The sequence below is a fragment of the Notolepis coatsorum genome, assembly GCF_963971535.1.
Source record: "Notolepis coatsorum genome assembly, chromosome: 16".
Classification (NCBI taxonomy): Eukaryota; Metazoa; Chordata; class Actinopteri; order Aulopiformes; family Paralepididae; genus Notolepis; species Notolepis coatsorum.
This window is the reverse complement of record NC_140180.1, coordinates 106,226,967-106,254,344: the sequence shown is the minus strand read 5'-3', so window position 1 is coordinate 106,254,344 and position 27,378 is coordinate 106,226,967. Positions and strand designations below refer to the sequence as shown.

The following is a 27,378-nucleotide window of genomic DNA, read 5'->3' as shown; positions in this document are numbered from 1 at the left end:
ATTATGAATTTGAACCATGGCGATCAAAGTGTTAATCAAAGACATTGTGTGTGTGTGTGTGTGTATGCGACCGAGTGAGTGTGTCTGGAAGCCAGACAATGTGAGAGATGAGCTCTGGCAAGGAAGAGGAAGGGGAAAAAAATTGCAAATTAATTAATCAATCAATTCACGCGATTTTTCTTTTGTTCTATAATGACTCATGACCCATCAATTACATCATCCAACATTGTTTAAAGGACAGACATTCGCCGTGACAGAATCGCTTCATATTTAGTCGTTATGACGCTATCAACATATCCATTTGTTAAAGATTATTGTCCGCCATCTTGTTTTCTCCCGGAGTGATCCGGCGGAGTGATATGTGATTCGGTTGTGGGCGGGTCCTGGGACCAGCAGCGTGGAATTGTGAAGAATAAATACGTGTAAAATGACTGTTTCAGCCAATCAGAATCGAGAAATTTGCATGCCGTTGTATAACATGCAAGAAATGGTGTCATTCTCATATAAGCCGTCGAGACATTAGGAGTCGTCGCTCAACAGCAATTACACACAAGATCAAAGAAACACAACACGACAAGACATTAAAGCAAAAAAAGATTTAATAAATTAATTGAAATTGATTTCCAAGTCCTTCAGCAATAGTTACAATCGTTTCTAACCAAAGGGAAATATTACACAATGAATAAACACCTTTTATAAAATATATATATTTTTATCCACCATCTCCCGCACAGCTGACGGCTCTTCTGCAGCAGAGCAGGCTGCTCCTCTTCGGGGCTCAGCTTCAGCAAGACGTGGCCCCTCGCTTCAGCCTCCCCGCCCCGCTGTGACTCGCTGTGGCCTCCCCGCCCCGCTGTGACTCGCTGTGGCCTCCCCGCCCCGCTGTCACTCGCTTCAGACACAGAATGAGGCAAAGCGCAGCCGCTGGATGAAATGCTGTAAATGCTGTAAACCCACCCGCATTGTCACTCGTGTCACTTATCAAAAGAGCGTCGTCCCCACGGACCACTGGAGGATGACCGCGCCGCTCTCAACACCGCCGCACCGCTCAGCGGGGAGGGGTTTCGTGCTCAAGTATATCAGGGCTCAGACCTTTTGTTGCTCCCTCACCAGAAAACATGACGATATTGTTTATTATTAATATTAACTCATTCAACGCCATAGCCATGCCCCTTCTCTGCTCTAGCGCCAGCTTTCCATTGCCTATTTTCACGATGCGTCACAATGTTTGCAGAGCTATATCTATATTCTATATTATAGCCATGGAGAAAATAGTCCGGCTCATTTGACAGACACTATTTGTAGTCCAATATGTAAAAAATAGTTAATTTCTTCATGTATACATTTGCGCGTTATCCCGTGGTGAATATTGTATAGTTTCCGAGTGACCCGAGTTTCCGAGCGACCAAACAACGAGTATACTCGTTATTGGCGGTTAACCGCTGGTGGTGTTAAGAAGTGTTTCAGATGACCCCCCCCCCCCCCCCCCCCCCCCCTTATAGCCCCAGAACATCCAGGCCGTGTTATTTAGAGTGAAGCACGTGACGAGCAGGTGTTCGGCGGCAGAGACACACTTCCTCTTCTGAGCGATCTGTCTTCTACTGACAAGCTGCTTATGTAGCAAATAATTATATATATATAATATATATTCAATATAAAAAAAAATGTGCTTATCCTCAACTTTGGAGATCGTCATGGTAACGCGTTCTGGGGTCAGCAGCAGAGAGAGTAGGGGGCGAGAGAGATGGGGGCAATAACTGCATTACCTAGCGATTTATTAATGTTTATATTTCAGCTGCTGTGGAAACTGATGAGATGCATTATGAATAAATAGTGTGTTGGTTTAATGTAAATTTATTATCTACATTTACAAAAACTAAAAACATCTCACGTGCTCCTCTGATAACTAGTGCTGTCAGGCGATTAAAAAAATCTATCTAATTAATTACAGGATTTGTAATTAATTAATCTAATTAATCGCATTTTAATCGCATAACCATTTTATGCCTGCTATTCTATAATCCTATTTCAAATTGCATGTGTCTGGATGGCAGAATTCAGTACTGTATCTACAAAACCTTCTGTTTAATCATCTTCCATCTATTAATTTGCTTAGATTTTTCAGGTCTGGTCAATTTGAGCATGGTGTTATTCACAGATAACATTTCTTTTATTGATATTCTCATTTGGTTCATTACAATTTACTCAAGCCTAGTAACAGACACAGTATTTCTGACACTGGGAATACATTCCCTGAGATCCATAGATGTCCCTAGAATCAGATACCAAGAACATGCAAATGGACCATATTAAAAAAAAGTCTGTAAATGTGTATTCTACGTTCTTATGGAATGAATGAGATAAAAAAAAGATATTATATAAAAAGATATATATATATATATTTTTTTGTAATAAATGTTGAGTTAATTTTCATAACGCGATAATTAGCTGTTTAATTAATTAATCTAATTAACGCAATAAACTGACAGCCCTACTGATAACGTCTTGGTCTTACAATACGACGCACTGCCCTTTGCATCATTTTAATATTCATGATCATCATGATTAACTCATTGACTGCCAAAAACGAGTAAATTCGTTTTATGTTTGTTTTATTATGATACTAGACACTCTCCCACACCTGTGTATGGATTTGGTAACACTGTGATAACGATCAAATCCCGATAGGTGGCAGTGTCGCCTACCTTCTGAGTACATCTGGGCCAGTTCCCTGTCCCCCACATGAACTCTGAACAGCAAACTGTTTGTCAGAGACTCTGTAATAGTGATCGTGTGCAGCGAACAATTGGAGATTATTATGAAGAGGAAAAACAAGGTGACGATCCATCCAGAAGGTGCCTTTTCACCAGACTACGTTGGGAGTCAGAATTTCTGGTAAATCATAAAAATACTAACGCCAAACCGGCCGATGTAACAAACCATCAAATACACTCACAGCACACATCCACACTCACTTTAAATAAACAACTCAATGTAGCACCCACTTTAGACACTTTAACACACGTTATATTTATTGGTAGAGATTTGCACTACAACTCATACCTCATTGCACCTTACCCTAAGTTGTACCTCATCCCATCTCTGCATTGTACTGTATTGTATTGTAACTCAGTTACTAATTTTTTCCCCCTACTCTGTGTTGTATATTGTATATATGTATATTGAACACTTTTGTTTACACTTGTTTACGTACTTTTGACTTTCTATTTTATACTTATGTATTTTTATTTTTATCTAGCACACTCTCAGGAGCAGAACAGAAAAAAGCATTTCATATAAAAGTATTCTGTATTTTTGTATGACAACTAATAAAGAAACTTGAACTTGAGGATGTAACGTTATCTGTTCACCGCGCCGCAGTAGTCGCATGAACACTCCAGAGCCAGAATATTTCACTGAAATGTTGAGCGATAACGACACAGACAGCGAGATTACAGAGTCAGACCCAGAGGAGCCGGAATGGATGCCAAGTCGAGAAGCAGGTAAGATTACCCAGGGTGGTTTTGTGAATAGAACAATCATATATATCAACATGCGGCATGAGCCCTTTGACCTGGAAATGTCTAAGTGTCGAGCAACAAGCACGAACTGCGCATGCTTCACAAAAGACATGATATCTCTCTTCCTAGAAGATTTGCAGGGATTTTTGGGAAATGGCTGGGATTGCGCAGGAACGGATGTATGTAGAAATAAACGGTTTGTTCCCTGTTGGGAGTATAATGCCTTTAAAATGAGCCATAGTATGTCTCCATAGCTATAATATAGAATATACGATGGGTCTACATCAAACATCGTTAAACCGGTCTGAAACGCTGGCGCAAGGGAGTAGAGATGGGAAAACAGCGTGGCAGTCAATGAGTTAAGTGCTACAGTACCAATCCGCTCACTCAACTCCAAATGGATCAAATGAAAAGACTTAGGGCGGGATCCACAAAGAATGGATTGCACAGTGCTAATTGCACCCTTACTTACAATTCAATGCGCAGTGATTGATTGATTGAAAATCTTATTAACAGATTGCAGAATGGGTACAATACAGTACGGCTCAATACACACAATTGTTAAGGGGATGCAGACCAGAGAAAGACTTTCGTCTTGTTTACATCAGGGTCCCCCATTTTCAATTCATAATGAATTGTAAGTAAGGGTGCAATTAGCACCATGCAATCCATTCTTTGTGGATCCCGCCTTTAGAACACCTACAGTATGAACGTCTTCATCTAAAAAAGCTTCCATAGATCGCATTCTATCGGCTGTAATTGTAACACTCCCTAATCTACAGAATTCTCTCATGTGATTTAGGAACTGGCATCTTCAGCTCTCGTCTTTATTTGTTTTATTTTTAAACATAATATAAAGCTGTTCTGGTACCTTCCTTCGAACGAAAAAAAATAAATACTGTCACTATGTTTCCAGCGTAAGTCCTGCCTGGACTAAGGGGACACTGAGACCTTCCCCGCCTGGACTAAGGGACACTGAGACCTTCCTGCCTGGACTAAGGGGACACTGAGACCTTCCTGTCTGGACTAAGGGGACACTGTGACCTTAAGGGGACACTGGGACCTTCCCCGCCTGGACTAAGGGGACACTGTGACCTTAAGGGGACACTGGGACCTTCCCCGCCTGGACTAAGGGGACACTGTGACCTTAAGGGGACACTGGGACCTTCCCCGCCTGGACTAAGGGGACACTGTGACCTTAAGGGGACACTGGGACCTTCCCCGCCTGGACTAAGGGGACACTGTGACCTTAAGGGGACACCGAGACCTTCCCCACCTGGTGTCCCTGCCTGGGCTTTCCGCTTCAAGCCGCTGATTCAAACAGGGCTGTGGGCGGTCCTTAAGACTGTCGTAACATGCCTATTCACACGCATTCCCATGGCGATGTGGCGTTGTGTGCAGCGACAACACGGGCCACGGTTGTCATTTGATGATGATCACGTGTTATTTGGTCACAATCACCTCTTGTTTGCGAGGATGATGTAATGGAATACTATGAATACTTACAGTGACGCGGGGACCTCCGATCGCTCTCTGACTGACGGGACCCTGAACGTAACACTGGCTGAGGGCCTAGATGAACGCAGCGCTGGCCCGGTGTGGTACTACTCTACGATAAGACGCCGTGTCTGGGCTGGATGGTATAGCGGGAAGGGGGATGGGGAGGCAATCTGCAGGGGTGCAGAGGTGGGATTTGGGGACCCCTCTCCTTCACCTCCCACCCCCAGCTCGGGTCCTTCCTCTAGCGGCGGTGGCGTGGGGGCGGGGGCGCTCCCTCGGCAGAGATCCGCGCGCGGCGTTAGAGAATCTCCAGGTCCACGTGGCGAACCTCCGGGTTCCGATGCTGCACGGGGACAAAGGAAGGAGAAGCAAAGGTTAGACTGTGAGCCAGGCGGTTAGAGAGACTGTCATTGTAATGAGAATGTCACAGGTTTGATTCCCCATTGACAGCCAATGTGTGGCCATTTCAAAGTATTTGAGCAAGGCACTACGTATATCTCTAAGAGGGATATCCACAGCACATCTAACTAGAGAGGAAGGAATCTCTGCCTGCGTGTCTTTCTGTCTGAGTCTGTCCTTCGCATATCTCCAGAACTCCATTTACAGTCGTAAACAAACAAGTTGTTTTAATGAGATACGCCATCTTCGTGAAAGAGACAAGTCCCTTGTTTGATTTGACCTATTAAATTCACTTCTTCAACCATGTGGGGGGGGGGGGGGGGGGGGGTGCAGACAGTGAGATGTGAAAGATTTTTTGGAGCCTTGAGACATGGATTGTGAAAAAGGGGGTATAACCACAATACTAGGAATATGTTACTCACATAGGTTCCATTTCACTACATAATGAATATGTTCCACATTTCTCTACATAATGAATATGTTCCACATTTCTCTACATAATGAATATGTTCCACATTTCTCTACATAATGAATATGTTCCACATTTCTCTACATAATGAATATGTTCCACATTTCTCTACATAATGAATATGTTCCACATTTCACTACATAATGAATATGTTCCACATTTCTCTACACAATGAATATGTTCCACATTTCTCTACATAATGAATATGTTCCACATTTCACTACATAATGAATATGTTCCACATTTCTCTACATAATGAATATGTTCCACATTTCACTACATAATGAATATGTTCCACATTTCTCTACATAATGAATATGTTCCACATTTCTCTACATAATGAATATGTTCCACATTTCTCTACATAATGAATATGTTCCACATTTCTCTACATAATGAACATGTTCCACATTTCTCTACATAATGAATATGTTCCACATTTCTCTACATAATGAACATGTTCCACATTTCTCTACATAATGAATATGTTCCACATTTCACCACATAATGAATATGTTCCACATTTCTCTACATAATGAACATGTTCCACATTTCTCTACATAATGAATATGTTCCACATTTCTCTACATAATGAATATGTTCCACATTTCTCTACATAATGAACATGTTCCACATTTCTCTACATAATGAATATGTTCCACATTTCTCTACATAATGAACATGTTCCACATTTCTCTACATAATGAATATGTTCCACATTTCTCTACATAATGAATATGTTCCACATTTCACTACATAATGAATATGTTCCACATTTCTCTACATAATGAATATGTTCCACATTTCACCACATAATGAATATGTTCCACATTTCACCACATAATGAATATGTTCCACATTTCACCACATAATGAACATGTTCCACATTTCACCACATAATGAATATGTTCCACATTTCACCACATAATGAATATGTTCCACATAATGAATATGTTCCACATTTCACCACATAATGAACATGTTCCACATTTCACCACATAATGAATATGTTCCACATTTCACCACATAATGAATATGTTCCACATAAAGAATATGTTCTACATAATGAATATGTTCTACATAATGAATATGTTCCACATTTCACCACATAATGAACATGTTCCACATTTCACCACATAATGAATATGTTCCACATTTCTCTACATAATGAATATGTTCCAGAAATGGATGGCTGGCGGCAGCCTGGAAGAGAGAGTGGGAGAGTGCTGGGCCAACCCGCATCCACCACTACATCTGGGATCCAGGAGATGGCGCCACAGGAGACGATCTTCCACGCCGGCAATGGATTCTGCTGAAGCGTTTAAGAACTGGGGTCGGTCGCTTTAAAGCTGCATTAAAGAAGTGGGGCCTGGCAGACAGCGCTGCATGCGAGTGTGGAGACCCTGAGCAGACTGTTGAGCATATCCTGCCCAACTGCCCCCTATACAGACCACCCTCTGCCCCCTATACAGACCACCCTCTGCCCCCTATACAGACCACCCTCTGCCCCCTATACAGACCACCCTCTGCCCCCTATACAGACCACCCTCTGCCCCCTATACAGACCACCCTCTGCCCCCTATACAGACCACCCTCTGCCTCCTATACAGACCACCCTCTGCCCCCTATACAGACCACCCTCTGCCCCCTATACAGACCACCCTCTGCCTCCTATACAGACCACCCACTGCCCCCTATACAGACCACCCTCTGCCCCCTATACAGACCACCCTCTGCCTCCTATACAGACCACCCTCTGCCTCCTATACAGACCACCCTCTGCCCCCTATACAGACCACCCTCTGCCCCCTATACAGACCACCCTCTGCCCCCTATACAGACCACCCTCGGAAGCCAGCCTCTGACGTGGAACCAGAGTTAAGGGCATGGCTACAAGATACAGAGTTACACGGAAGAAGAAAAAGCCGGTTCCGCGGTGTTCTATTGTCCATTTTGCATGTATAACCCGTTATTATCTCATTAATTAGAATGTTAGAATACATTTTAGAATGATTAAATCAGTGTGACCGTACTCCTGCAAAAGTATAGTATGGTTTATTTGTATTGGGAAAGATACAGACACATTAGCTGGTTGAACAACATCTATATGTGTGGTAATAATGCAGATATTGAGTGTATTTCTGTGAAAATGCGTGTGGCGCACGCCGCTTCCAGCCCACGAGTCGCGCGCGGCCGGTGGGCACAGCTACGTCCGTTAACATGGGAGCGAAAGTGAAGCGCTGGTCGCCCGCTGGTGTGTTTGCGCCGTGAGAAGCAGGGGGAGGAAGAGGAGGGTGAGAAGCAGGGGGAGGAAGAGGAGGATGAGGAGCAGGGGGAGGAAGAGGAGGATGAGGAGCAGCAGGGAGGAAGGAAGATGAGGAGCAGCAGGGAGGAGGAAGAGGTGAGCAGGGAGGAGGAAGAGGACGGTGAGGTGAGCAGGGAGGAAGAGGAGGATGAGGAGCAGGGAGGAGGAAGAGGACGATGAGGTGAGCACGGAGGAAGAGGAGGGTAAGAAACAGGGGGTGGAAGAGGAGGATGAGAAGCAGGGGGTGGAAGGAGTATGAGAAGCAGGGGGTGGAAGAGGAGGATGAGAAGCAGGGGGTGGAAGGAGGATGAGAAGCAGGGGGTGGAAGGAGGATGAGAAGCAGGGGGTGGAAGAGGAGGATGAGAAGCAGGGGGTGGAAGGAGGATGAGAAGCAGGGGGTGGAAGGAGGATGAAGCAGGGGGAGGAAGAGGAGGGTGAGAAGCAGGGGGAGGAAGATGAGGAGGAGGAAGAGGAGGAGCAGCAGGGAGGATGAGGTCACCTTGAGCTCCCTCTCCAGACGGTCCACCTCGGCTCCCAGCGTGTCGATGATGTTCTCTCCGTGTTTCAGCATGAAGCTCTCCAGCTGATCTGCTGTCTGGACCTGCTGGATCTCCTGGGGGGGGGGGGGGGGGGAGAGAGAGAGGGGGGAGAGGGGGAGAGACACACACACAGTTACTGAATGAGTGAGTTACTGAATGAGTGAGTTAACGGAACGTAGACCTCTAGCACATTTTCATAACAATAGCGAATCTAACCGTTTTCATTGAGGTTTCTTACAAATTAACGATGCTTTATGTTGTCCTTTATATGCCGATTATCATTAAAATCTTAAATTGTACCATATGTCCCCCTTTAGACAACATATGTAACGCTACCAGCGCACTTTTGTTAAGATAATTAGTTTACCATTCGCGGTCGCTATACAGAGGTCGCAGCAATAGTTTACCGCTGTTCAGATCACGGCGAAGAATAGATACATCCCAGTGACCTGTGCTAAGGATCTTGGGAAATGTATTCATGTAGTTTTCAACATTTTCACCTTTTAATTTTAAACCAATGCTGCCATCTACTGACAACAGAAAGTGTTGTCTATCGTCACTTCCGTATACACCGTTGCCCGAAACCCATTCTAGAGATTCCCACTTTTTACTGGGAATGGGGCGTGGCCGTATTTGGTCTCAGACAATAAGAGTGGCTGCGATTGGTCACTGTGACGTTAGTGAATGAGTGAGTTACTGTCTGAGTGAGTTACTGTCTGAGTGAGTTACTGAGTGAGTGAGTTACTGTCTGAGTGAGTTAGTGAATGAGTGAGTTACTGAATGAGTGAGTTACTAAGTGAGTGAGTTACTGAGTGAGTGAGTTACTGAATGAGTGAGTTACTGACTTCTCCGGTGTCCCCTCTAAAATAAAAGTTGCATTATTATTATTATCTTTGTAACTTACGTTGAGGATCTGGTCGATGTCCTGCTTCTCCAGGTAGGAGCGCGTCACCATCCGCCCGTCGAAGTCCACCTCCGCCTTGAAGCGCACTTTACTCAGCCCTATGTCAGTGGCCTTCACGTCGTGGATGGCCCTGGTGGACACAACAACACCACACCTCTTTACACTCGAGGCTAGACGGGTTGGATCGTACAGCTATAGTGAAATATCCACCACTACCCGAGCACTGATCAGACAGGCTTAGACCCATTACCGTGGGGTCATTAGACCGTAAATACGTGGATATGTAGGTTCATCTATTTTCTTTGATCAGAGTGATCTCGTTTGGTACTGGATTTGTAAAAGAAACACGGCAACATTATGGGAAATGCGCTTACCGTCTTCTCCAGTGTCAGACAAGAAGATAGATACCAATTTCCTCTCTGTGCGTGCAGTAGAAAGCTATCCAGCTGCAAGTAGAGCTGCCGCGGTATTGATGTTTTCCTTACCGCACGGATTTGCAAAATATTTCCTACCGCGCGGTTATTAGCGCACGCACAAAAAAAAAAAAAAAAAAAGTTTGAATGCATTTTTTTTTAGTAGTAGTCTACTTTTTATAGCATATAGCCTGCCTCTAGTCTAAATGTCGATCTTTAGAGGATGACTTTGCAGCATGAATATTGTTTGGGATTCGGCAAGCACGCATTAGTTATTGAAAGTGAAACACGGATTCGAAGTTTCCCTCTGGTCGTGCGCCGTTCACTCGGTGTCGCGGGCAGGGGTGGTTACCCCCCCGACCCTTTCTTATTATTATTACTATAAAGTTACTACTTTATAATAAAGGCATTCGTTTTGTGGCATTACCATTATATAGTTATACGTTCAATAACATCAGCGTATTTACCGGACCATCTCAGTTCCTTTCTTTGCTCAGAGCGTGCTGAGTTGTCCCATTCTGCGGTCTGTTAATAAAGTTTTCAATCAGACAAGTGTATAGAACGAAGGGCTTTTATTATAACATTCGTTGCAGACAGTAAAATCATTATGTCTCGTTTACTACTCCTGAGGAGCGATGGTAGTCCACTCCGGCGGGGAGCTAAAGCTAACGTTATTAGCCGTATTGTGATGAGCTCTGATCAATGGCTGACATTCAGGATGTAAAAAACTGCAGGACGCTCCCAACGTGTGACGCGTCTCTTCTGACCAATCAGTGGTCTGCAATGTTTCACGTGACTTTTCTGGTACCCAATAGGGTCGCTTGGAACCTCGATAGAGAAGTAGGGTATATCTGCAGAGCCGCAAGCCCAACGAGAGGAGGGTACTTCATTATTATTATTATAAAAAACAGCGGTGATGCGGTATTCAGCCTACTCTGCGGTGGCCGTGATGTAACAGCGATACCGCGGTAATGCGGTAATCGCGGCAGCTCTAGCTGCAAGCTAACCTAGTTTAGCACAAATTAACCCTTTATTCGCCAAGGACGAGTTTCCACGTCATTCTCCGCCATGCGTAATCTGCCAATGACGCCGTAAGGCGTCTTTGAGATCAATATTTCAAAAATCTGTGATGGCAATCATATTTTACCCACGGAGACTTGGGATCTCCTGTTGATCTCCTGTTGATCTCCTCTCAACTCTCCAACGGTTCAAGAGCGCCATCTGGTGGCCGATCGGTGGATCGCCCAAACAGGAAGTGACGCGCCGGAAGTGGTGCTCATCCATATTCGGTCCGGGCACTCGCTATCGTTAGTGGGACTCTAGCTCGACACACTGGACAGCGATCAGTTGCCAATAACTCGATAAACAACATGATTTGGACGTATATACTATTATACAACCTGGAAATGGATTGCATATATCAACATCCCATAATCGAGAACTTTCTGCGCCACGCTGACCACCCAACGGTCAGAGGAAGATGCGGTAAGTTTCAGCGTGTTTGATTATTATTAAACGTATAATCTGCTCTGATATATATATCGCCCATACTAAATAAATGATTTAACGTCGGCCACGGACTTATAAACCCCCCCCCCCCCAGCAGATGATGAGGCAGGACGTTTAGGACCTTGTACAATTGAAAGTTTTAATATGACGCCAATCGGTATCAAACTACATTTGATGATGTAATATATGTATTTATAGCTATAACTCGCGTTCTGCAGAATGCTGCAGAAAACGATAAAAACATATTTATACTTTAGACCGTATTTTAGTATGAATATGTGAATGAAAAAGTAGAACGTTGCTACATCCTAAACGATAGATACTTGACGTTGAATGGGCCATAGTAATGTAATTTTGGAATACAATTTAAAAAGTTATAGCCCTGCAAAGAAGGGGAACATCTCCATAGATTTATAGTGGTGGCAGAGAGGGGATTAAGATCAGAATAATCCCTGGCAGATAAAGGGTTAATGGGAACAGATATGGATCACTATTTTAGCTTAAAACTCAGGGAGAGGTGTTTTTGGCCAACAGATAGGCTAGCTGGTCTGTATCCACTTCCATTAATTTTGTTTTGAACAAATGTTTTTTATTTTCCCTTTTTTAACATAAAACTAGACACACAATACATTAACAGTAGAAATCCACAATAAATCACAAGACTATGGCCGACATAATAATAACAATAATGACTGTCCAGTACTTAAATCAAAATAAATGTAGATTAACACTTTGGTCGCCAGGCTTATATTCACAATAAACCATCCCACGCCAGCTCTATTTGTCTATGGAGAAGTTCCCCTTTTTTGCAGGGCTATAACTTTTTAAATTGTATTGCTAAATTGACATTACTATGGCCCATTCAACGTCAAGTATCTATTGTTCAGGGTGTAGCAACGTTATACTTTTTCATTCACATATTCATACTAAAATACGGTCTAAAGTTTTTATCGTTTTCGGCAGCTTTCTCCAGAACGTGATTTATAGCCCTAAATGCATTATATTGATGATCAAATACAGTTTGATAGCAATCTGCGAGAGATCAAAAATTTCAAATGGACGTGCTTCTAGAAGTTACTACTTATCATCTGATGTTGACCGGATGGGGGGGGGGGGGTCGTTTATAATTCCGTGGCCAACGTTAGATGATTCATCTAGTGTGGGTGATATGATCATTAGAGCAGTTTGTATCGAACACGTTAAAAAATAACGCTGAAACTTACCGTAGCTTCCTCGTAGCGTTGGGCGATGAGCGTGGAGCAGAAATATTCCTATTATGGGATGTAGAAATATGCGATCCATCTCCAGGTTGTATAATAGTATATACGTCCAAATCATGTTGTTTATCGAGTTATTGGTAACGGATTGCTATCCATTGTGTCTAGCTCGAGTCCTGGGACTATTAGCGAGTGATCGGACCGAATTGGAATGAGCACCAGCTTCCGTTTCCTGTTTGGGCGATCCGCCGATCGGCCACCAGATGGCGCTCTTGAACCGTTGGAGAGTTGAGAGGGGATCAACAGTAGATCTCAAGTCTCCGGGGGAGAAATATGATTGCGATCACAGATTTTTGAAATATTGATATCAAAGACGTGGTACGGCGTCTTTGGCAGAATGAGCATGGCGGGGAATGATGTGGTAAGGCGTTTTTGGCGACCATAGTGTTAAAATATATACACATAATAAATACAATACAATACAATACATATGCTCTTGCTTGCTTTTCCTCACTCTTTCCTTCTCCTTCCCTTCCCCCCCACCCCCCCCTCAGGACCCCCTCTTGGACTATCCATCCATTATTCCGTTTAACGCCAGGGATTACAAGTTCATTATGCTATCCTTTATCTTCTCCACCACATCTAACCAGATTGCTATGCTGGCTTCATTGACACCTAAAATTCTTGCGGTAGATATCTCTAGATAAATCACATCGAGATAGGTAAGAACCCATACCTTCCGGCACATTTTATCCGGTTGAATCCAGCGTGATGCTATCAGCTTTTTGGCAGCCGTGAGACCGGATAAAACTAGTCTCTTTACCTGTATAGAGGCTGCTAACTGAGAAACATCATTCAACAACAATACAGAAGGCAGTACAGGTATGGTCAGAAATACAAATTCTGATAATTGAGTGTTTACTTCTTCCCAGAATATCTTAACAGGAGGGCATTCCCAACACATATGCATAAATGTACCAATATCACCATTTAAACACAAGGAGCATCAAGGGTCTTGTTTAAGCCCCATTAGGTGCAAACGTCTAGGAGTTAAGTAAGTCCTATGAATAAAATTAAGATTAATCTGTTGATGATCCGGGTTGCGTGACGACAGCCAAACGTTTGCCCAGACTTCCACTTCCATTCATTAGTACTAAGGTAAGCTAGGCTAGCTTGCAGCCAAATGGCTTTCTACTGACCACACAGAGAGGAAATTAGCACGTTTCCTATAATGTTGGCGTGTTCCTTTAAAGTTAGAGCCATGGGGGGGGTGTGAGTTACTGGTATGTGACAGTGTGTGTGTGTGTGTGTGTGTGTGTGTGTGTCTCTGTGTGTGTGTGTGTCTTTCTCTGTGTGTGTCTTTGTGTGTGCGTGTGTGTGTGTGTGTGTGTGTGTACTGACCTGACAGCGGGGTCGTTCTCTAGGAACTCAGTGAGTTTCTGGACGTGCTCGGCCTGGATGGAGCGGCCAATCAGGGCCTCTGTGTTGGTGTAGATGAGGAAGGCCGACACCACACCCAGCAGAGTGCCCACCCCCAGAGAACCTATACTGTCATAGTAGGGGTTACCTGGGGGGGGGGGGGGGGAGACAGAGAGAGGGGGGGGGGGGAGCGAGAGAGAGGGGGGGGAGAGAGAGAGAGACAGACAGAGACAGAGAGAGAGAGAGTAGAAACAGTGGAAGTGGTGGATAAGTCGGTTGGTCTGACAACCAGGGTTAAAGATACAACAGGTAAAAGTACTACACTATGGTAGTAAGCCATACTGGCCAGTGTTATAACTAATGAGAGTAGGTATGGAATGTATACAGATATAGTATAGTAATGTAAATATAGCTATAGTAGTGTGTGTGTGTGTGTACCTGTGTGTGTTAATATTTTTTGTTGTCATTATGAAGTGATAGTGATTTGTGATTAATTATCAAAGAGGGGAGTTGTCGTGGAATATATTATCATGTCATTATAGACAGCTTGACTGGTTAATGTGTGTGTGTCTCTTTAAGAGACTCCAAGGTACCAACATCTCCCCAGCCATAGCAAGGTTGTTGTTGCTTCCCGTGACTGGGAACCATTTTTATTTACCTTCATCATCATATCTGATGTATGGTGTTACGTCTGACAACTGTGTATTTAATGTACTTCTGACCAGAGCTCTTAGTCACTTTATGGCCAGATGCTACTGTGTGAACATGTTGTCTCTGACTGTAAACTGAACTTTCATTTTGTGGCCACAGATGAAATAAACGTTCCTATTATTAATAATGATTCAGAATGATTTATAAACGGCTCATCGTTTTGAGATCAGCGTAATGTGTGTGTCTCTTTAACACTTTGAATGCCCATCACGAGATATCTCGGGTTATCAGCCCGCGGGTTGAATGCCCTCACGAGAATTCTCGTTTAATTTTTTTTATTAGCGATCCAAATTCATATTTCATCAACAGAGTCTACCGTTGGTAAACCTGCCCCGCCAGGCGCTCAGATGTGAAAAAAGCGCCCCCTATCGTCTCCCAGATGGTAATGCACCCTTTTGGATTGGACTCAATGAAAATGGATGAGGAAAAAAAACTCCGGAATCCACATGTTACTTCTCACACCGGAGCCGATCAGATTCATTCTGGACCCTCAGCACAGGGTGTAATATGTGTTTTACAGTATACGCGTTGGATCAATAAAAGGATAGATTTTTGGAATGGCGATCAGGAATTGGAATAATCCATTTGGATACCATCTGATCTCAGGTAAGGAATCTATTTTACCAGTCTTAGGATAATCAGACCCGTTTTCACGGAGATATAAGCTTTTCCCCTATAATGTGATATGGCTGTTTGACTGTAAGAGCGATCAGGAACTGAGAGAATCGATTTTCAGCGTGCGGCACCAGCGTGCATGCGTACACATATACTATCGATAATCTAGCGTTTATTTGAAAACGATTCATAAATAGGCCGAAAGATGACAACGTTCTAGAATATTACAGTACAGGGCGATTATCATGGAGTCTTTTTTTTCTTCGTGAAAACGAGGGCTTTTCAAAATGCTATCAAACGGAAATGAACCGATAAAAAAACAATCCGCTTCGACTGTTGACTGGAAATGAGTCATTGATAAGCGACGGGCAGATTAGACACATAGCCATAATTTAAAACATAGATTAGGCGATATTAATGCTAACATTGAAGTGGATGGTGGGCATTCAAGCACTAAATGTGCGCCCCCTGCTGGGCACTGAACGTGTTAAGAGACACACACGATAGCCAGCCAAAGCAATGTTGTTGTATTGTCTTTTCATCATCCTTGCAAGTGTGTATTAAACTATGTTCTGCTATATAGGCCATAAGTCACATAGTTTGTGGGAACTGCCGTTTCCTTGTAAGACAGCCATAACAGTCATTTTAACACTTTGATTGCCTAAGGCTAAATTCATGATATACCATAGGTTGCCAGCTCTATTTGTCTATGGAGAAGTTCCCCTTCTTTGCAGGGCTATAACTTTTTAAATTCTATTGCTAAATTGCCATTATTAGGGCCCATTCAATGTCCTATATGTATTGTTCAGGGTGTATGAACGTTAAACCTTTTCATTCACATATTCATACTAAAATATGATCTAAAGTATAAGTATGTTTTCATCTCTTTCTGCAGCTTTCTCCAGAACGTGATTTATAGCCCCAAATGCATTATATTGATGATCAAATACAGTTTGATAGCAATCGGCACGATATAAAAAAAATCCAACTGGACGGACTTCTGGAAGTTACTACACGTCATCTGATGTTGACCTGATGGGCGAGGGGGCGTTTATAATTCCGTGGGCAGCGTTATACCATTCATCTAATGTGGGTCAAATGTTCATCATAGCAGTTAGTGTCGAACACGGAAATATTACACGCTAAAACTCACCCCAGTCTCCGCGGGCCGTTGGGCGATCAGCGTGGGGTAGACCGTTTTCCATTATGGGATGTAAAAATATCCGTTCCATTTCCAGCTTGTATAATAGTATATACGTCCAAATCATGTTGTTTATCGAGTTATTGGCAACGGATCGCTATGTATTGTGACGAGCTAGAGTGCCGGAAACTATACCGAGTGCCCGGAAGTAATATGGGTGAACAGCACATCGTCCAAGTAACTTCCTGTTTGGCGATTGCGCCGATCGGCCACCAGATGGCGCTCTTGAACCGCTAGAGGGTTCAGTGGGGCTTTTTGGTGGGTCTCAGGCCAGCGGATGGGAAATATGAATCCGATCACAGATTTTTGAAATATTGATATCAAAGACGAGTTACGGCGTCTTCGGCAACTTGAGCATGGCGGGGAAGGACGCCTAAACTCGTCTTCTGGCAGTTAAAGTGTTAACCAACCCTCCTGGTGAGTGTGTGTGTGTGTGTACCTGTGAGTGAGGTGAGGCCCATGCAGCTAGCAGCCATGATGACTCCCAGGACGGCAGCAGCATCTTCCAGCAGCACCACGTTAGTGCTGGGGTCCCTGCTCTGCATCACTGAGCACCACATAGAGAAAGCAGCACCACGTTAGTGCTGGAGTCCCTGCTCTGCATCACTGGACACCATACAGTCTAAATCTAACTTGGATGATGCACGTTCCCCTGTATTGAACAGGCGGGTTTTGGTGAGCAACACACACCACATGTTAAATGAATCACCCTCCTCCCTGATTGGCTTACACCCAAAAGTAATTAACTTTTACACACTGGGCAGTAGATTAGGTAGGCAGTGTTCCTGGCTCGAAACAGAACAGCTGATTGATTAATAAAAAGATAAGTGATCGTTTTTTGTGTCCTTGGTGGTGTGACGTGACGATGTGTAATACTTCTGACTGGCCTTTGTTTTCCCAGCACCTAAACAACAGGCTACATTTACACCAGGACTGGGCAGAACCCACGTTCTATGACGAGGGATCTTTTAGGATTTCAAGCAAGATTTCTTATTCTACATCGCTGCGCACACACACAAAAACAACAATGTCTGTCAAACACTGAGATGGCAACAGGATTTTCCTGATCACTTTTGGGAGCGGACTCTGTACCTCTTAACTGGCACCGACCCGTAGGGATGGGTACCGAATTCGGTACTTTTGAGGTACCGAACCGAAACACGTCGGTACTACCGAGTATCGATTCAAGTGAGATTAAAAAAAAAAAAAAAAAAAAAAAAACTTTCTTTTAATTTTTATTTGATTTTTTTACCTTTTTTCTTTTCATGTCAACGTTCACACGCACAATATATGCTTACCTAGGATTTGACTTGATTCAACAACAAAGCAGTCGGAGCAATGGCAAGCCGAAAACTGTCGAAATTGTAGTTATTTGAAGTTTGGATTTTTTTTTTTTCGCGACTGAGGTAGGTTATTATTAATTATATTATTATTATTTAAATTAAATTTCTTGAGACTAAAGTACCGAAAAAAGGTACCGTTGGGTACCGGTATCGATTCACAGGTACCGGTACCGTATCGGTTCTAATGTGAACGGTACCCATCCCTACCGACCCGGCCCCGGGACCTCTTGAGGACGATTTGCCCACCGGCGCGACGCGCCACTTTGCCGACCTCTAGTGGCTCGGGTCTGCATTTTATATATATATAGAATTACATGCCGATATGCGAAGCGTCCGCCAAAGTACACAGCAGAGCTTTTTTGTATTACCACCCCCGACTCCCGGGGTTCTAGCTCAGTCAATCATTTGGCGATCTCGAAAATTATTGGACAGGATTGTAGCCAATGAGTGTGGATTTCCAATGATACCCTGTGGGTATCGAGCGAAAACAGGAAGAGAAAAAAACGCAGAATGAATTGAAGTCAATGAGAGCTTTTTTTTTCTCTCCACAGTTAACCAAAATCGCTCCTAATCACTTATTTCTGAACGGATATTTGGACATGTACTATACAAGACTTCAGGCTATGGACCCAGGGTGTTTTCAAGCTCATAAAATATTTTTTGGAAATACTATATTTGGATATTGCAACTACTACAAAAAAACGTGAGTAACAAGTTTTTCTACAACTCAAGTTCAGACCTATGTTACTCTATTTCATTAGCACTAAAAGTGATCTTTCTTTATTGTATCAGAAACGTCAGAATGTTATCTTTCAAAAGAGACCAGGCTTATGCATGTGCTATAAGTATAAAGTATAAAGATACACTTTCCACACTTTTCTGGGCGCCAGTTAAGAGGTTAATGGTACCGACCGAATTACATTGGTACTACCCAGGGGTGCAGTGGTCATGCCACGCGGTACCACGCCGTCCCAGCACTTTTCTGAGCAGAAGTACGCACACGGATGTGCATGCGCGTGCACACAAAAATTAATTCACAACTTTCACTCGACTCGTCGCGCCGTGCCAAGTACCGGTATTCACCCATCACCTATAGTCTTTCCATAACAATAGCATAGCAATAGCATAACAAATAATGAGAAGTGCAAAACCAAAATACAAGCCCTGTACCAATTGGTGGGGGGTTGCTTGAGCTGTGGAACCTGCCACTACAAATGGTCCCGACTGGAAGGATGAGACATTTCTTAAGTTGTGCTTCAGAAGGAAACTGTCCTTCTGTAAAAAGTTACATTGTTCATTTAGTTTGTATTTACTTTTCTAGTTTAAGTTAATTCAATTAAAGAAATTGTAACTACAATATTGTATCTACAATTACATTTAAAACATTGTTTGTTTTTCAACCATATCTGTTGACAATATAATTTCTTTATATATTGAAGGCTACATCCTGCTACCTTTTTCAGCTTCTCTATTTCAAGGCAATATTTACAAAAACTAAACTAAAACTAGTAATTTCCTATACAAACATGTTTCCTACTATTTATGCATAATAATCATCTGTTCTGTGCGCACGCGAGGGAACATGTATGTGCATACGCACGCACGCGCGGGAGTGCGTGTGACGTCATTTAAACAGAGTACAGGCACTTCTGAAATTACAACTGCACCCCTGGTACTACCGAGTACCGATTCACGCTAGATCAATCGGTACCAAATTGCGGTACCTTTACATGTTTAGTATAAGAGTGTAATATCACTAGACAAGAGGGAGCCTTTCCCACATATATCTTACTGTCCTGTCTCTAGGGTCTTTGGCTGGCGAGATAATGTTGACATTTAAACATTTAAAAACACAATACATGATCATGCAATTTATTTTGTAGTGTTGTACGTACCGTACTCATAGAAAGACACTTCATGCTTGGCGGCGCTCTTCTTGATCTCATTGATGGCCACTAGCAGCGTAGCTGAGAAAATACCACAATGAAAACCATGAAAGTCAAATGTACAGATGTCACTGTGTAGAACACAAGGGGTTAAATGTAGAGATGTCACTGAGATGTAGTGCAGATGTCACTGAGATGTAGTGTAGATGTCACTAAGATGTAGTGTAGATGTCACTGAGATGTAGTGCAGATGTCACTAAGATGTAGTGCAGATGTCACTGAGATGTAGTGCAGATGTCACTGAGATGTAGTGCAGATGTCACTGAGATGTAGTGCACAGGGTTGATGAGTTCACACTGTAACGTACCTCCTTCAGAGACCAGAGAGCCGGCCAGAATACAGTAGGCCTGTAGAGAGAAGCACACAACACGTCAATATGAACACCTCACTGGCACTACCAGGTCAACTACCAGGGCCCTGTTCCTCGTACCTGGCTAACTGAGTTAGCCGGATAATTTTCAGCATAGCTTGACTTAAGCCAGAACTTTCCGTTCCCCGATGTCGGATTGTCTAAATCACCATGGTAACAGATCAGAAAGTTTGAACCTGCTCCAGAGCAGGGTTTAGTTCAGTTAGCTGGATAAACCATGGCCACACCCTCGCAAAGAAATCCCAGCTCGCTTCCTGAAATAATTCTCACAGTCTAGATCCCATTTATACCATTCTGAATTATGTTTTTGTGCTTCGTTCTTCTAGAGGGGGCTTTTGAAATGTAAAATAATATACCTAAAATGCTGATAATAAATCATATTCAGCCTATAGATTTACTTTGTCCTAAATAATGCACATCATATTTATACGGATACGGCGCTCGGAGTCGCGATACACACTGCATGTGGTTATTTTAATAACGGCGCATTGCAAATGTGAATCCCGCAGGGATATTTTTAATGAATGAAACCTATCGGGCGTTTGGCTCCGATTCGTTTCATATTCTCTGCTGTGGATGTATTTGCTTAACGGAGCGCCCGGATTGTGTTTCATTCAAGCATAAATTGAAGTGTCTATGCATGGACTGTGGATTATGAATTACGAGGAATCTGAATCTGTGGATTGTTGAATTGTATCACTCACACGTTATTGTGATATTGTAACTGGGATTAAAAAGTCTGATGAGATGCGCTGTTTGACGGATTTGAGAAATTTAATGAGCCGTTGACATTAATGCATTTGAGAAAATGCATTTATCTGTTCAAGCACTGTTATCTGATGATGAACATGTGTCACTGGTATAAACCAAAGGTTAATCAATTCAATGCATGTATGGATGATGTCCGAAACAGATTAAAACCCGATTAAGCCTCCAAGCCTCTCTGACACGTTATTTCGGGCCGCGCCTTGAAACTTTGGGAACCATGTATTTATATATAAAGTACATGATACCTAAGCCGAGCGCATACAGTACAGATATCCTCATAAGTATCTATTAATTCGTATCAATTAGATACTCTTTGGGCTTGTTTGTATCTACTTATTCTGAAAGAGTTGAACTAATTATTTTCGCTAGCAATAGATCTCATTCGATTATTCATTTCTTTAAGCCTACTGCCAGCAGGCACATTTAAAGAAATATAATCTGATTGATTGGGGTAATGAGGGATTTAACATTAGCCTATAGATTATGCATTTAACTTGTCGGCGAGGCTATTGAGCCGTACTGTATTGTACCCATTCTGCAATCTGTTAATAAAATTTTAAATCAATCAATCAATGCCGTTAGAAAATCAGGATTTCTGCGATCGACACCTGCTGTCTTTTCAGGTGAGGCGGCCGCGCGCACTTATCCTGAGTATCAAGTCTGGTTCGAATGAACGAGACTGAATCAGCGTTCGAGGAACAGGGAAATCGCAGATTCAAACATTGGGTTAATTGAATCTGGATAACGGGACTTTTGATCGACTTAGTTGAACCAGGTACGGGGAATAGGGCCCAGGTCAACTACCAGGTCAACTACCAGGTCAACTACTAGGGTCAACTACCAGGTCAACTACTAGGGTCAACTACCAGGTCTATTACCAGGTCAACTACCAGGTCTACTACCAGGTCTACTACCAGGTCTACTACCAGGTGAACTACCTTGAACTTGAGACATGAACCATCTGTGACATTTGTCAGTGATAGTTATTAGTAGGGGTGGGAATCACCAGAGACCTCACGATACGATACTATCGCGATACTTGCGTCACGATACGATAGTATCGTGATACTAAATATATCGCGATACGCTGAGTATTGCGGGAAAATTATTATTATTATTTGTTTCTTTTTATCAAATTTGATTTATTACCTTTTTTCAACTGCAAAGTAAAACTTTGTCAACATGTTTTATCTAATAAAATAAAGTTCAGTCTGTTCATCTCACTTCAATCATTTTTATTGCAGAACATGGTATTTTCTCAAGCAGACAGATGTAAACACTGTAATCTGTGTTGCATGTACCTGACTAACTGAACTGTTTGTATTAGTCATATTCCAACTTAACTGAATGCACATGTGTGTGTGTGGACTACTGTACTATTACAGGTATTGAAATGAACAATGCAACTTCCTTATACAAAAAAAATAAAAAATAATAATGAATAATTAAATATCGATACTTGGCGTCCCTGTATCGATACAGTATCGCCACGCAAAGTATCGCGATACTACTACGTATCGATTTTCCCCCCACCCCTAGTTATTAGTGTGTCATTGGGACTCATGCATGAAGCGATATAATAACAGATTTTGTTCTTAACTAGCATTTCCTCTTACTTTGTTCTTACCTGGGATTCAGCAAAGTTTTCTTATTGTTGCTTTTTTCTCAGGCAAGAACAAATTATAAGAGTGGTCGAGAGCACTCTTACGGAAATAAGAAATTCTTACCCAGATGAGAAACATTTAAAAAAGCCTACCATTCATAATAATAATAATAATAATAATAATACATAAGATTTATATAGCGCTTTTCCTAATTCTCAAAGACACTTTACAAAACAAACAATATAATAGAAAACAGTTTTAGTAGATAAAATAAAAAAATATTTATAAAAAGGTGAGAGAGGAAGGAGTTCATGGGTTGAAAGCAAACCATTGGTCAATTGCCCCCAAATACAGTACCCCCAAATACGACTTTATAAACCCATGCAGAACTTTAATAATTATTATTAGGGATGCACCGAAATTTCAGCCAAGGAAAGTTTTCGGCCGAAAGAGTTTTTTCACCGAAAATATATCACAGAAACAGAAACCACCAGCTGTAACCTAACGCGTGTTGTTGTGATGATGTCATCAAAACGCGGATTCAGTCATTACATGCGCAAACATGAGCTCTTCAGTCCTGCGTTCTGCAGCCTGTGTGATAACTCCTCTTGGGACTCGGGAGGCGCGCTGTAAACTCTGCGCGCAACGAGTCCAATAAATGCGTCTTTAACATGCTTTATAGTTTATATCCTTATTTACTATGCCCGTTGCGGTTAATCACAGAGTGATCTAATATGCATATTATTCAGAGCGAGAGGGATTGTGTTTCTCACATTGACGCTGTCGCGCGTCTACTGTGCCAAAGTCAAGAGAGCGCATTCATCTGGTGACTAGAAAGGTGCGCTCAGTAGAGCACAGATCTCTCTCTCTCTCTCTCTCTCTCTGATTGATTGATTGAAAACTTTATTAACAGATTGCAGAATGGGTACAATACAGTACAGCTCAATACACACAATTGTTAAGGGAATGCAGACCAGAGAAAGACTTTCGTCTGGTTTACATCAGGGTCCCCCATTTTCAATTCATCAGGACATATATGACATACAGATAGACAGTACTGCTACATCTATACATTTATGACATACCAGATTTGCAAATACAGTACTGTTTGTGATACAAAAAGACCCATAATAGTGATTATTTAAGTTAAGTTTTGCCATAATCATATATTTTTCCATAATCAGGTAGCTGAACAACATTGGTAAAAAAAAATTCTATTCTATGAATCATTTTCGGCCTTTCGGCATTCGGTTTTCGGCCAACTGTTTCCTATTTTCGGTATCGGTTTCGGCCAAGAATTTCCCATTCGGTGCATCCCTAATTATTATTATAACTTATTGCGTGCGTTCTGCTTCTGAAATGGATTATATATTGCTGTTAGAACAGTTAGATGCTGGCTGCCCAGGCCGTACGCATATAACGCATATTTACAACCTCTCCTCTCCTCTCCTCTCTTCTCTATATAGATGAAGATGTAGCAGTACTGTCTATCTGTATGTCATGTATGTCATTATATGTTATGATGAATTGAAAATGGGGGACCCTGATGTAAACAAGAGAAAGTCTTTCTCTGGTCTGCATCCCCTTAACAATTGTGTGTGGGCTGACCTTCGAAGCTTTTTTTGGCAATCAAAGCTTCGGGGCCGAGCTTCGATTTTAATTCGAAGCTTCAAGAGAGAGAAAAAAAATCTTTTTCTTTTCTTTTTTATCTTATGTTGTGGGACTTGTACAGCACTTTGGTAAACTTTGTTGTTTTTAAATGTGCTCTATAAATGAAGTGGATTGGATTAATTAATTAAGTAGCCCCTTTCGTGACTGACGCAGCCAACAAGGTTTCACTCGGCTGCGCTGCCTGGGTGCAGTGGGGCTGCTCTCAGCCAACGACATGACATTACATAATTATGTTGCAACCTTCGTCTATCAAGCAAACAATTATATAAATATTTATATGTAGTTGATAGAGACAAAGGCAGAATTCGACTTAATTAAGCACGTTTTATTAAGACATATTTTTATATGGGTTGGGACACTTTAAAAAAGCAGCACAATGAACACAAATTTGTCCGACATACAAACGGCATTGCTTCGCTTCTTCGTCGACATGTCTGTTGCACATGTCCTTGTTGTTTTCAACACAGATAATCTCCACGTGCTTGTTGTAGAGAGGTGGAGTCGAGGCGCCGCTTACTTTCGTTTAATTGGAATGGAGGCGGGAAGGCGCCGCTTACTTTCGTTTCATTGGAATGGAGGCGCAAGATTTTGGAGGCAAAAAAATAATAATAATTCGATTATTTCTTTATGTTGGAAGCTTGTGCCATCGAACGAAGCTTCGAAGTATTTAAGACAGCCCTATATTGAGCTGTACTGTACCCATTCTGCAATCTGTTAATACAATTTTCAATCAATCAATCAAAGCTCTGCTCCACACCTAAAGTTCTGAGCGCACTCAGAGTTTTAGCCACGGACATTTTAGGCCCTGTTTAGACGGAAACGCTAGCAGGTGAATCCGCAAAAATATTTTTTCGGATGTGCCTTTTGTTTATACGGCAACAGCGTTTTTACGGGGAGAAACCGCAAAAAAGTGAGACCACCTTCCTGGGTGGAATTCCTAGAAACGATAAACCTTCGCGCTCTCATCTAAACTGTCAAACCGCATAAAACGATGACGAAAGGGTTGTCAAGGCTCTCGTCGCGCGTACTGCTTACATCACAGGCATGCGCCAGTAGCCTAGAAGCGTAAACAAAGCATGTCTGATTCTATCCATGGCGATCACCTGAAGGCTACATTGGCAGTACTTTTAAATACACAAGAATCTGTCCGCGGCTATCACAACTATTAGTGACTGGACCCACTGTCTGTGAGTGACTCTGCTTTGGTCCAATCACATTCCCCCACCCACAGTCTGCGAATCAGAGGCAGAGTAGGGCGGGTCTTCACAGCACGTCTGGTTGTCTCAACGACCTGAGGCGATCTGATTGGCCACTGACGTTTCTGGTCATGTGACATCTGCGCCAATCGTGTAACAGCGGGGCTCCGTCGTCTCGAGTCTTTCAGCCTCGTCTGCACGCAGAATTCCATCCCAAAACACTAGTCTAAACGCAAAATTAAAAGTGAGACCGCAAGACGACTTTTGCGGTTTCTGTTCAGACTCTCTCCGTCTAAACATGGCCTTAGAGAGAGATGACAGGTGACAGATCCAGTATTTCCGAACCTATAGCTTCGGAAATACCGGATCTGTCACCTGTCATCACTCTCTGAAAGGAGAGAGCATTATATATATCAGTATACTGCGCGCCGCGATTGGTTCTTGACAAGCGCGCAGCCAGTCGTTCAGTAACTATTGACAAAGCCTACTTTGCTGGAACGATTTATTTTGCACTATACAGTACGTATACGTACGGTATAAGTACAAGTATAAGTCTTTATTTGTTATCAGATTAACACACACACACACACATGCGATGAGCGACCCACAGGAACACACACACATGCACTGAGTCGCAAGTCGTGAGACGTGTGTGTGTCATTTTGAGATCGCAAAGCGCTTCCTGTTGATTATATCAGACAGGGATCAGATGGCGAAACTTGGCTGTTTTACACCCGCCTCATTCGCCTTATAAGGAGATGGTGGGCGTGTCTATATGCAAATGAATTTAGCGCGAACACGCTTTTGAGTTTAAGAATGAGTGGGATTCAGCATGCAAATCTCCTGGGTACGCACAGATTTCGACGTTAAGAGCGGCTTGATGAATGTGGCGGTGGCTTTTCTTATTGTTCTCTTAACAGACAGGTAAGCAAGAATATAAGAATAATAATAAGAGAGTATTGTTGAATGAGGCCCAATGTATCATAATAACGTATATCGCACCAATCAGCCAGATGGTGGCACTATATTAAAAAGGTCAACATGTCCAACTTTGACACAAGACTTTGGACACATAATAGTCTATAACTTTGCCAATGGTAGATGCTAGATCACTAGCGAGATCGATGCCATTCCCTGCCCGTTGAGCTACCCAGAGAATGGAACCCCCGACCCGGGTGGTGTTGGGAGTGTAGTGGTGACCACTGACCCAGAGCAAAGACTCCATCTGCTGGGGGTGCAGCAGGCCCATTATGCCGTGGTACCAGGAGAGGCCTGCTCCCATCATGAAGATGCCCACGCCGCTGATCAGCGAGGCGATGTAGCGCATGTTGGAGAAGCCGTACCTGCAAAGACCTGCATGTTATCTACCAATAGAGATGGCTTTAAGGTGAGACAGTACCCCTAGTACAGGGGTCGGCAACCTGTGGCTCCGGAGCCGCATGCGGCTCTTTAGCCAATCAGCTGCGGCTCCCTGACCAAAAAGAAAAGAAACAAATCTTTTTTTTATTAGTTTTTTTCAATTTTATTTCTTTTTTGTTCTCTTATTTTGGAGATCGATGTCATACTGTGACACTGAAATGAAAAAATATTTCATCAACTAAAATATACAGTACGTCACACCCCGCGCCTCTCCCTGCCGTCTGCAAGTGGCTAATCTTGAGTTTCCGACCCCCCAGTAAGCTAACCATGGATAAATCCAAAAAAAGGAAAGTCTGAGGAAAATAGAGGGTTTAATTCAGTATGGACAGATTAATTTGC

General features: G+C 42.7%; 1 protein-coding gene across 4 annotated transcripts in view; it reads right to left on the bottom strand.

Annotated features, from left to right (window-relative positions):
- Positions 1–1,509: 1,509 nt before the first annotated feature.
- Positions 1,510–27,378, bottom strand: part of slc30a9 (solute carrier family 30 member 9) — a 62,923-nt gene continuing 37,054 nt past the window's right edge. For 3 of the 4 annotated variants that reach the window (XM_084332160.1, XM_084332162.1, XM_084332161.1), the window contains 8 exons: positions 26,828–26,963; positions 20,319–20,358; positions 19,961–20,032; positions 17,162–17,269; positions 14,178–14,343; positions 9,638–9,767; positions 8,694–8,807; positions 1,510–5,364 (listed from right to left, as the gene is read on the bottom strand). In XM_084332160.1, coding sequence (XP_084188286.1) covers positions 5,320–5,364; positions 8,694–8,807; positions 9,638–9,767; positions 14,178–14,343; positions 17,162–17,269; positions 19,961–20,032; positions 20,319–20,358; positions 26,828–26,963 — 811 coding nt within the window. In that variant the 3' untranslated portion in view covers positions 1,510–5,319. The remainder of the gene's footprint in view (positions 5,365–8,693; positions 8,808–9,637; positions 9,768–14,177; positions 14,344–17,161; positions 17,270–19,960; positions 20,033–20,318; positions 20,359–26,827; positions 26,964–27,378) is intronic. The other variant, XR_014620644.1, reaches the window with a different exon arrangement.